Raw genomic sequence first — 12,090 nt, 5'->3', positions numbered from 1 at the left:
AAAGTCAGTTTTTCTCCTGCCTTTCTGAGTCAGTGAGTACTTGGCCATTCTCTTGATGGCCTTGGAAAGCATCTGAATGATGTTGACACAGCAGTTCTCTCTAGCATGAGAACTGCTGGTTCTGCATTGCCAGCTTCATTCCTTGTGTTACTTCTTTGCTGCAGCAGAAGATGGTGTTCAGCAATTTCCATACACTATGCAAACTCTGTTGACCTTGAGATGAGCTCATTCTGTAGGCACATCTAGAGAGGCACAAAAAGTGGAATGGAGCAGTAAAAATGACCTCTTTTTTATCTGCAACCAATACCATTCCTCAAGAAAATATAGTTCTGAGAGACTTGAGTGGCTCTTTTCATTATTCAAAAATATTTTTGAACAGGAATAGAAATCTCTTGTTAAATTCTGACATACAGCAATCACATTTTATTCATTTATGAAAATTATATATTACATTAACTATTATTGGGCTCCAGATAGTTTACAGTATACCTAATAATCTACAAAAATAATAATGATAATAATACAGGAAAAGATATAAAACAATATAATAATAGAGTAAAACTGAGTTTGAAGTTGTTGGCTCTATAGTAAATCCCCAAAGCCTGGAAAAGCTAGGCCTTTACAGTTATCTTGAATGCCGTAAGTTTGGGGACCATCTTTGTCATCGTGGAAAGCTCTTCCATAAGAAGGGAGTCTCTAAGAGAGTATTTTTGGGTCCTTTTTGTTTTTGGGTCCTCTTCTGTCATACTTCCTAATAAGTGGGGACTCCAGACGGGTATCCTCTGGCCATCTGGCCCAGGCAGGCAGAATTTATCTTAGAAAGGCAGTTTCTTAAGATATTGAATAGTTTCCAATATATAATGCTAGAACTTCTTGAAAATAAAAGTGTTTTGCAGTCATGTAAATAATGGAATGTACCTCTGACCCTTTATGATGTGTAGACAGCTGTCATTTCCTTAAGGAAATGACAGAACATGAATTTCCTTAAGGAAATGACAGAACATGAATTTGCCAAGGAGTTAGAGATTTCCCATCAGAATATAAACATATTTGTACAGTGAAATGCTTGTGGATGTGTGTTCATGTGGCTATTATTTTCTTAAGGTTCCCTTTTATGTTATTTCAGAACTCATACAGCTGTAAAAATTGCTCCACGGTATAGTGCTCCTGTCATTCATGTCCTGGATGCTTCCAAAAGTGTGGTGGTTGTAAGTTGTGGTAAAATTGTTAACTGAAAATTTATATCGGATTGCTCTAATCTGGTGCAACTCAGATGTGTTGAGATTATAACTCCTAGCTGCCTTGGCTATGTTGATTGGAAATTCTGCAAATTGTAATTCCATTAAATCTGAAAGGTGCAGGTTGTAGCAGGTGCTTAGATACATTCTCATAGATCAGTTATATGGCTCAGTACTATCAAAAACTATCCTTTTTTAAAAAATCAGTATAGAGATTATACCAACAAGGGAGTCTGCCTTTTCTTCCATGTTGAGGCAAATTAACATAAAGGTTTGATTTGGTTTCAATTCTGAGCTATATGTAAAGCTGTTAGAATTTGTAGAATCCATAAAAATGAATTCTAATGGTTTGGTTATAAGTATTTTAAGAAGACAAAGGTTCATTTGTATGCATATTTTCAAATTGTGAATGAAAGCCCCCTAAATTTTCTGCAGATCCCTTTTTTTCTCCTAGACATGAGTTGCTAAAATATTGTTGCATCAACCCTTATTCATAGAAAATCCTGAGAGGTGTGATCTCAATTTGTGTATGCATGAAATAAAACAGGCCCTAGTATTTTATTCTTACTTGCTTAAGCTGGCTCATCTGGATAACTTGCTTTTTCATTTTGGTCTTTGAACATTGAAAGAAGTTTTGTATCTGTACAGAACCTTATTCAGAATGTCCTAAAAGAGTTTTGATGGGAAACCCACCCCCTTCTATACATCTGGAAGAACAGTTTCTGTACTCCCTGAAGTTCTTTTTTGACCACCACAATCAGATTTCTCAATCAGATTTGTTGAGTTCTGTTTCCTTCATTTTGGACCTTTAAAAAAAAACCAAAAACTTCCTCTGTTGCATCTTCAGGGGAAAAAAAAACTGATGGCAGGTTTGGTGTTTACCAAAGGGCAAAGGGGATGGCTTATTTTCTCTAAGGCCCTATTTTTTAACAGATTCTAATGTCCTAGAAAGTTAAAGACATTATTTATTTATTAGACTTTTGTACTGCTTCTTCAGCCATGACTGACTTTAAGCAGTGTCTCAGTCCAGATTAGCTTGTCTCTTGTACAGTGAGGGGACTGGTTTAAGATATAGGTATTCCACATTGCTGTCTGACATCACCTTAATTTTTTTTCAGTGGGATCAGAGTTTTTTGATTCAAAGTCCTCTCCTTTAGACTGTGCATAGCCCTAAGAATATAAAGTACATGTGGTCAGATGTGGTTCTTAAGGCACCAGGGCATCCAGGGTTTCCATAGTGGGAGGGAATAGGAGGAAATCCTTAATCACCAGTTCTAGGACACAAACCTGCATCTCATCAGGACACATGGATTTCATCAGCACAAGGGCATAGTCAGCCTTCATTTCATTCAGGAATGAAGGAAAAGTCTTCCTTCATCATCTCATTTCAGACCTGCTTTCTTAATTAATTCATCTTTTCATATTTTAAGCCTGCAAGTAAGGTCTTCAAAACATTCATCTGGCATCCTTTTAGTTGAAACACTATTCATATGAAAATATGAAGCACCTATCAGGAATTCTATGATTTTTACAAAAGAAGTTAGGGTAGTTACTATACACGTCCTTATGGACTGTCACCTCATGAGGATATATACCCTCTCAAAAGAGAATTTGAGAGATAATGGATAACATACCTCAATCTTGGATTTAATCAACATGTTGTATTTGTTACAGTGCTCTCAGCTTTTAGATGAAAATCTAAAAGATGATTTTTTTGAAGAAATACAAGAAGAGTATGAAGATATTCGACAGGATCATTACGACTCGATCAAGGTAAATAGTGCTAAAACTACTTTTTAATGTCATAGCAGCAGAACAACTGAGTTTATGTAGGGTGGAAGGTTGACCATTTCAAAACTGTCCCAGAAGCCCACTGGGTCTTCACACTCTGGTCCTGACTTTGTGTTAGCAACTTGGTAGTTCAAGGTGCCACCGCTTATCTTTCAGGGGACACCTTAGCTGGTGTCCTCCCTCAAATCGCCAGTTTGTGACTGAGGGATAAGTTCTCACAACCAGTGCTGTCTTACTGGTGATTAAAAGATCAAATAGTAAAACATGAAAATTATTTCAGTAAATGCTACTTCCTGGCCTCATAGTGTAGAGGTATGTAACCAGAGGTTTCATCTTTTCCTCTCCTCCCTGGGAGATTGATTGATTGATTGATTGATTGATTGATTGATCCATCCATCCATCCATCCATCCATCCAATTTGTCCCCACCCATCCTCCCATCGGAGGACTCTGGGCGGTTTATAATAATCAATTAAAACAACTATCATAAAATATACAGTATAAAATTACAATAATAAATAATATAAATAAGAGTAAAGATAAAACTTCAGCAAAGGATTGTTACCTTGTCATGGTGCTGGAGCTTGAGCACCTCAATGATGCCATGAGCTAAACCGTGAAGGGCCACCCAAGATGGGAAGGTCCCGGAAGAACTATGGACAGAAATCAGAAGACGCTTAATCCTTGGGAGAAGAGCAATGACAAATCTCGATAAAATAGTTAAGAGCAGAGACATCACACTGACAACAAAGATCCGCATAGTTAAAGCAATGGTGTTCCCTGTAGTAACATATGGCTGCGAGAGCTGGACCATAAGGAAGGCTGAGAGAAGGAAGATTGATGCTTTTGAACTGTGGTGCTGGAGGAAAATTCTGAGAGTGCCTTGGACTGCAAGAAGATCAAACCAGTCCATCCTCCAGGAAATAAAGCCAGACTGCTCACTTGAGGGAATGATATTAAAGGCAAAACTGAAATACTTTGGCCACATAATTGGAAGACAGGACCCCCTGGAGAAGATGCTGATGCTAGGGAGAGTGGAGGGCAAAAGGAAGAGGGGCCGACCAAGGGCAAGGTGGATGGATGATATTCTGGAGGTGACGGACTCATCCCTGGGGGAGCTGGGGATGTTGATGACCGACAGGAAGCTCTGGCGTGGGCTGGTCCATGAAGTCACGAAGAGCCGGAAGCGACTAAACGAATAAACAACAAAAGGATAAAAAGTCCAAGTGGCAAAAGAATCTAAAACAGCCCAAGTGTGGGAGGAGTGGTCTATAGCAGCCATCCCCATGTAGATCTAGAATGGTCTAGAATGGTAAGAATGGTCTAGAGATAGACCATTCTTACCAGAGATAAAGAAATCAAACAAGATATACAGTATATCCCCCCTTTAACTTTAAAGGCTTAAAATACATGCATTCAGTATTTTAGAAAAGGAGCTATATGGCTCATCCACATTGCCTGCTTTACCACAGCAAAGAGTCACCCACATGTCCTCACAATAGAGCTTCCATCTTATAGCCAGTGCACAGTGTTCTGCCATGAAAATAGTGTTTTTCCTGGGAAAGCTGAAGAAAACTTCTTATTCAGGCAATCCACGGTGCTTGGAGAAGAACTTTTGGGTAACATGGTAAAGGGCAGCAATCTGCATGGCTGCAGTTGACGCAACATTTGTCTGGTCCCTGGGCTCAGCTCCTGTTCTGCAGTGTTGGTTATTTAAATTCATTCTGTCCTGGAGTCTAATCTGGTATTAATATCACCTCAACATACTATTTTCAACAACAGTTACCCAGAAGTTACATTTCAGGTACACAAATCTGGACGATTGCCATATATTGTTGCCATGAGATATAAAATCTCTTTAACACTTTGTTGATACCTCATGGTTGATAGGCCATCATTTTGGAGAAATCATTTTGGAGAAATTACATGGATATATTTGAGAAGACCCCACAGCTGAGCACCAACACACTACCAGAAAATCTGTCTTGAACTCTGGTTCTAGGAACTCTTGCAGCGGCTGCATCTGGCTGTAAAAATCCAGGAGACCACCATCTTGCAGTTAAAAAACAAGACAAACTCTTTGCTGCCATCTAGTGGTCAGGTTAATAGGCTGACAGTCCTTTGGGGTAAAAAAAAACAACAAAAAATGATTGGATGGTGCCCTTGGACAAAATGCATTTTGTATGGCAATTGGTGGAGTCCTTTCCTGTGGTTCATGACAGTCAAGTTACAGACAGAGAAAATCACCAATCATTGCCTTTATAGTGAAACATGGAAAAGCTACACAGACAGGAGCCCCATTCTGGGTAAAGGGCAAGCTATGGGGGCAACGTGGTTAATGCCATTGTGATTTCCTTCCAGCTCCAATTTGGGAGGAAAGCACAGCAAAGTGGTTCTGTGGATGAGCCCACAGAATAGCTTTGATCAGGGTCTGCAACAGAAAATGCAAAAGAATGATCCAGAAGACCACAAAATGTTGCCCGTTTACCACAAATAAAAAGCTTTCTATAAAGAGATAAGAACAGATTTCAAATTACACAATTCACATGAAAATTATAAATAAAATTAATATATTCTTGTACCCAACCTTAGGTTTGCTTCAAGGCTGAAATGTAATTCAATTTTCTAAATTTCTACAGTGAATTAAAACCATTAGACTTGATTTAGGACAAGTACAATAAAACAAAAATTAAAGACATAACACTATGTCTGGCTATTTACCTACTTATTCTGAAAATAGCAGACTTCATTTACCCTTCAGAATATCAGGCTTTCTGAAGCAAAAAAATCCTCTGCTTCCCTGTTTGGATTTCTTTTTTTCCTGAAATTTCAGACTTTAATCTGAGGCTGTGGAAAACTCTTAGTTGTTTTCTCAAGCCTTCACTTCCAGATTCTTCCTCTTACCGTCTGGAGTTCTGCCTTTGTTTTTAAGATGACTCACAATTTTTGACTTAGGTATTCTTTGTGTCCACATGACAAGGAGCATCTCTCCCTGGTGAAGATGTGGATTCTCAATTTGCAGTCTATACCAGGGGATGTTTTTTTGGGAATGGCTGAGTTTTTTTATTTTTATTTATTTATTCGATTTATATAGCCACCCATCTCACTTTTACATGACTCTAGGCAGAAGTTCTTAGTTCTTCCTGCTGACAAGGGTACCTGTCAGGCATGTATTAATTATTCCTAGCTCTGTTTGCTTTCTTTTAATTAAATAAATTAACTGCTAGACTTAAACCACACAGCACTAATCTCTAGGTTTTTTCTTCCCCACACAGGAAAGAAAATACTTATCTTTAGAGCAAGCAAGAAATAAGTGCTTCTATTACGACTGGCAAACTGAGACTAAACCAGGTTAATTTGTAAAATCTGTTCTTCATCAGAACACAGATATTTTCAGAAAACTCTATTGTGATTTGAAATTGGACTTCCATTTGGTTTTCAGTATTTGTAGCTTTATGAAAAACAATTTGTAAATAATTTCTTTCCCCAAAGAAACTCAGATGGTTACCATATATCTCTGGGTTTTTTTTTTTCTTTGAAGAGTATCTACCTTTCTTAAGAATTATTGGTGAACTGTTATAAATTGCTCTGTTGCTTCTTTGGTTAAATTAACTTTATGTAATTTTAAAATTAAATGATATATTAAATCTAAACTAATTTTAAAATATATCAAAATTAATAGGGCTGTTACATATTATAAGAGAGCCAGTCTGGTGTAGTGGTTAAGGCACCAGGCTAGAAACTAGGAGACCGTGAATTCTAGTCCTGCCCTAGGCACAAAGCCAGCTGGGTGGCCTTGGGCCAGTCACTCTCTCTCAGCCCTACGAAGCAAGCAATGGCAAACCACTTCTGAAAAACCTTGCCAAGACAATTGCAAGAACTTGTCCAGGCAGTCTCTGAGAATTGGACATGTTTGAACAGACTTAAAAAATGTATTACAAAGATTGGCTGGCTGCTTTCCTTAAGAAATACAGCTTGGCTTTACAGATGTCTGCAGGACCGTCCACTTCGACAAGAATTGGCCCAATCAATCAGTTCCAACAGAGAGAAACTTTTATTGATACCACATTTGAGGAAGGTTCGAAATGCTGAGGCAAGAAGGTGCTGCTTTTCAGTGGTAGCACTTATCCTGTGGAATAGCTTCCAGTTGAGATCAGGCTAGCCCCCTGATCGATATTTTGGAAGCTTTTAAAGATGGAGTTGTTTGTCGAGCTGTGCCCTTATTTTATCACACCATCTTTAACTTCTGTTTTTATTGTTTGTATTTTTATGTGTGGGTATTTGTTTATACTGTTTTTGTGTAATTTTGTACCATGGATGTTGTATCAGTTTTATATTCTCTGTAAGAGTCATTTGATTTGCAACAAGATAGAAATATGATAAATAAGTATATACTTATTCAGTTAAACAATCAATCGGTCAATCTGCTACACTCACTGCCAGTTCCTCTACAGGAGTGCTATATTTTTAGAATAACTGAGAGCACAAGAACATTAAGAGAAGGTAATATAAAAGAACAAAAGAGTTCTTTATCTGTACCTATCTTATCTGAAGTAAGTAGCAAATAGGTTATAGCTTACCATAGCTGATATATAACTGCAGTAAATTCACAGCATTATTTTCCATCTGCATTTCTTCAGAAAAGTTGCAATTTGGAATTCATCCCAGGGAATCATAAACACCCCTTATGACTCAGCTGTATATTCTATGAACAGTTGCAAAACTGACATGAGGAATCTAGATTAAAGCATTCCTGATAGATGTTCCTTCAGCAAAGGATAGTTACCTTGTCGTGGTGCTGGAGCTTGAGCACCTCAATGATGCCATGAGCTAAACCGTGAAGGGCCACCCAAGACGGGAAGGTCATGACAGAGAGGTCAGACTAAATGCGATCCCTGGGGAAGGTAATGGCAACCCACCCCAGTATTCTTGCCGTGAAAACTAAATGGATCAGTACAACCAGAGATATGTCGGTATACCATCGGAAGATGAGACCCCCAGGTCGGAAGATGGTCAAAATGCTACTGGGGAGGAACAGAGGATGAGTTCAACTAGCCCCAGACGTGATGACGCAGCTAGCTCAAAGCCGAAAGGACAGCTAGCGGCCGATGGTGCTGGTGGTGAACGGCGAATCCGATGTTCTAAGGATCAACACACCACTGGAACCTGGAATGTAAGATCTATGAGCCAGGGCAAATTGGATGTGGTTATTGGTGAGATGTCAAGATTAAAGATAGACATTTTGGGCATCAGTGAACTGAAATGGACTGGAATGGGCCACTTCACATCAAATGACCACCAGATCTACTATTGTGGACAAGAGGACCACAGAAGAAATGGAGTAGCCTTCATAATTAATAGTAAAGTGGCTAAAGCAGTGCTTGGATACAACCCAAAAAACGACAGAATGATCTCAATTCGAATTCAGGGCAAGCCATCTAGCATCACAGTGATCCAAATATACGCCCCAACCACAGATGCTGAAGAAGCTGAAGTAGAGCAGTTCTATGAGGATCTGCAGCACCTACTGGACAACACGCCTATAAGAGATGTTATTTTCATCACGGGAGACTGGAATGCTAAGGTGGGCAGTCAAATGACACCTGGAATTACAGGTAAGCATGGCCTGGGAGAACAAAACGAAGCAGGACATAGGCTGATAGAATTTTGCCAAGACAACTCACTCTGCATAACAAACACTCTCTTCCAACAACCTAAGAGACGGCTTTATACATGGACTTCACCAGATGGACAACACCGAAATCAGATTGACTACATCCTTTGCAGCCAAAGGTGGCGGACATCTATACAGTCGGTAAAAACAAGACCTGGAGCTGACTGTAGTTCAGATCACGGACTACTTCTTGCACAATTTAGAATCAGATTAAAGAAATTAGGGAAGACCCACAGATCAGCTAGATATGAGCTCACTAATATTCCTAAGGAATATGCAGTAGAGGTGAAGAATAGATTTAAAGGACTGGACTTAGTAGATAGGGTCCTGGAAGAACTATGGACAGAAGTTCGCAACATTGTTCAGGAGGCGGCAACAAAATACATCCCAAAGAAAGAGAAAACCAAGAAGGCAAAATGGCTGTCTGCCGAGACACTAGAAGTAGCCCAAGAAAGAAGGAAAGCAAAAGGCAACAGTGATAGGGGGAGATATGCCCAATTAAATGCAAAATTCCAGAGGTTAGCCAGAAGATATAAGGAATTATTTTTAAACAAGCAATGCGTGGAAGTGGAAGAAGACAATAGAATAGGAAGGACAAGAGACCTCTTCCAGAAAATTAGAAACATCGGAGGTAAATTCCAGGCAAAAATGGGTATGATCAAAAACAAGATGGCAAGGACCTAACAGAAGAAGAAGAGATCAAGAAAAGGTGGCAAGAATATACAGAAGACCTGTATAGGAAGGATAACAATATCGGGGATAGCTTTGACGGTGTGGTCAGTGAGCTAGAGCCAGACATCCTGAAGAGTGAGGTTGAATGGGCCTTAAGAAGCATTGCTAATGACAAGGCAGCAGGAGACGATGGCATCCCAGCTGAACTGTTCAAAATCTTGCAAGATGATGCTGTCAAGGTAATGCATGCTATATGCCAGCAAATTTGGAAAACACAAGAATGGCCATCAGATTGGAAAAAATCAACTTATATACTCATACCAAAAAAGGGAAACACTAAAGAATGTTCAAACTATCAAACAGTGGCACTCATTTCACATGCCAGTAAGGTAATGTTCAAGATCCTGCAAGGTAGACTTCAGCAATTCATGGAGCGAGAATTGCCAGATGCACAAGCTGGGTTTAGAAAAGGCAGAGGAACTAGGGACCAAATTGCCAATATCCGCTGGATAATGGAAAAAGCCAGGGAGTTTCAGAAAAACATCTATTTCTGTTTTATTGACTATTCTAAAGCCTTTGACTGTGTGGACCACAACAAATTGTGGCAAGTTCTTAGTGGTATGGGGATACCAAGTCATCTTGTCTGCCTCCTGAAGAATCTGTATAACGACCAAGTAGCAACAGTAAGAACAGACCACGGAACAACGGACTGGTTTAAGATTGGGAAAGGAGTACGGCAGGGCTGTATACTCTCACCCTACCTATTCAACTTGTATGCAGAACACATCATGCGACATGCTGGGCTTGAGGAATCCAAGGCTGGAGTTAAAATCGCTGGAGGAAACATTAACAATCTCAGATATGCAGATGATACCACTTTGATGGCTGAAAGCGAAGAGGAACTGAGGAGCCTTATGATGAAGGTGAAAGAAGAAAGTGCAAAAGCTGGCTTGCAGCTAAACCTCCAAAAAACCAAGATTATGGCAACCAGCTTGATTGATAACTGGCAAATAGAGGGAGAAAATGTAGAAGCAGTGAAAGACTTTGTATTTCTAGGTGCGGAGATTACTGCAGATGCTGACTGCAGTCAGGAAATCAGAAGACACTTAATCCTTGGGAGAAGAGCAATGACAAATCTCGATAAAATAGTTAAGAGCAGAGACATCACACTGACTACAAAGGTCTGCATAGTTAAAGCAATGGTGTTCCCCGTAGTAACATATGGCTGTGAGAGCTGGACTATAAGGAAGGCTGAGAGAAGGAAGATTGATGCTTTTGAACTGTGGTGTTGGAGGAAAATTCTGAGAGTGCCTTGGACTGCAAGAAGATCAAACCAGTCCATCCTCCAGGAAATAAAGCCAGACTGCTCACTTGAGGGAATGCTATTAAAGGCAAAACTGAAATACTTGGGCCACATAATGAGAAGACAGGACCCCCTGGAGAAGATGCTGATGCTAGGGAGAGTGGAAGGCAAAAGGAAGAGGGGCCGACCAAGGGCAAGATGGATGGATGATATTCTAGAGGTGACGGACTCATCCCTGGGGGAGCTGGGGGTGTAGACGACCGACAGGAAGCTCTGGCGTGGGCTGGTCCATGAAGTCACGAAGAGTCAGAAGTGACTAAACGAATAAGCAACAACAGATAGATGTTCAAGCATATCCAGTGAAGGGGACTACTGCTTTAGTGACCAAAGGATTTTGAAGGCATGATTTTTCATATACAAGAGCTTTGTTCTGTTACTTCTTTTTTGCCATCTCACACTGCAGAAAAATTATCTATACATTCTTACCATTTTCTAGCTGGTTAGTTCAAGGGCAATAAATTTATACCCAGTAGCTGTCCTGTTACTTGGGTTCATTGACATTCCCTGCCCTCTGTTCAGTAGGGTCCAAAGACATAGCCTTGGCTAACTGAAGTTGAGCATTTAGTTATTTTTTTATCTATCTATCTATCTATCATATTTTTATCACCACCCATCTCCCTCATACGAGGGACTCTGGGCGGTTCACAATATAACAGTTTAAAATTCAATAAAATCATAAATAATATCATTCATCCATAAATATCAATATCAATAAATAAATATAAAATGTAATGAGATCCAAGTAATGGCAGATCTAATACCACCCAAAGGGGAACAAGACCAGCCTCGGCAGGACTAGGGAATTATAACTATATAGTATTATCATAACTAGGGTTATGATAATCCTCTGGCATTAAGTGCTTGTAGTAAAAGCATGTTAAAATAGAGTCTGCTGTATAAAATATATGCTGAAGTACAAAATTTGCATGATGAACTTTTACAGTTAAACCACAGTTCCTTGGCACTACAGTCTTTGAAGATTATGACTTAGAGAAGTTGGTGGAATACATTGACTGGAAACCATTTTTTGATGTCTGGCAGCTTAGAGGCAGATACCCCAATCGGGGATTCCCTAAAATCTTTAATGACAAAGTAGTAGGTGAGTAGCATAATACCATTTTCTTAGGTGGAGGATCTAAAAACTAGGTTAACCATTATTTAAAATGCCTTCAATTTGTAAATATGCAAAAGAATTAGTGATGCAGATGAGACCAACATTAGATTTATCAGCCATGAAATGATTATGTAACACGTGAATTCATGTTGTCTTTATCTTGGCATAGATTGAACATAACTAATTCCATTAATCCAACTTGAGTTTTTGAAAGGCTTGTGATTAGCCATTCATTCAAT

The 12,090-nt window shown here is 39.3% G+C and overlaps 1 protein-coding gene across 1 annotated transcript in view; it reads left to right on the top strand.

Moving 5' to 3' along the window:
• Window positions 1-12,090, top strand: part of MTR (5-methyltetrahydrofolate-homocysteine methyltransferase) — a 72,560-nt gene that overhangs the window by 51,305 nt on the left and 9,165 nt on the right. Inside the window, exons 25-28 of the mRNA XM_063306396.1 lie at window positions 1,127-1,208; window positions 2,913-3,011; window positions 6,304-6,379; window positions 11,681-11,836. Coding sequence (XP_063162466.1) covers window positions 1,127-1,208; window positions 2,913-3,011; window positions 6,304-6,379; window positions 11,681-11,836 — 413 coding nt within the window. The remainder of the gene's footprint in view (window positions 1-1,126; window positions 1,209-2,912; window positions 3,012-6,303; window positions 6,380-11,680; window positions 11,837-12,090) is intronic.

This window comes from Candoia aspera, chromosome 1 (assembly GCF_035149785.1).
Source record: "Candoia aspera isolate rCanAsp1 chromosome 1, rCanAsp1.hap2, whole genome shotgun sequence".
NCBI classification, from domain to species: Eukaryota; Metazoa; Chordata; class Lepidosauria; order Squamata; family Boidae; genus Candoia; species Candoia aspera.
Note: the sequence above shows the minus strand (reverse complement) of the source record. Positions and strands in the feature narration are given on the sequence as shown.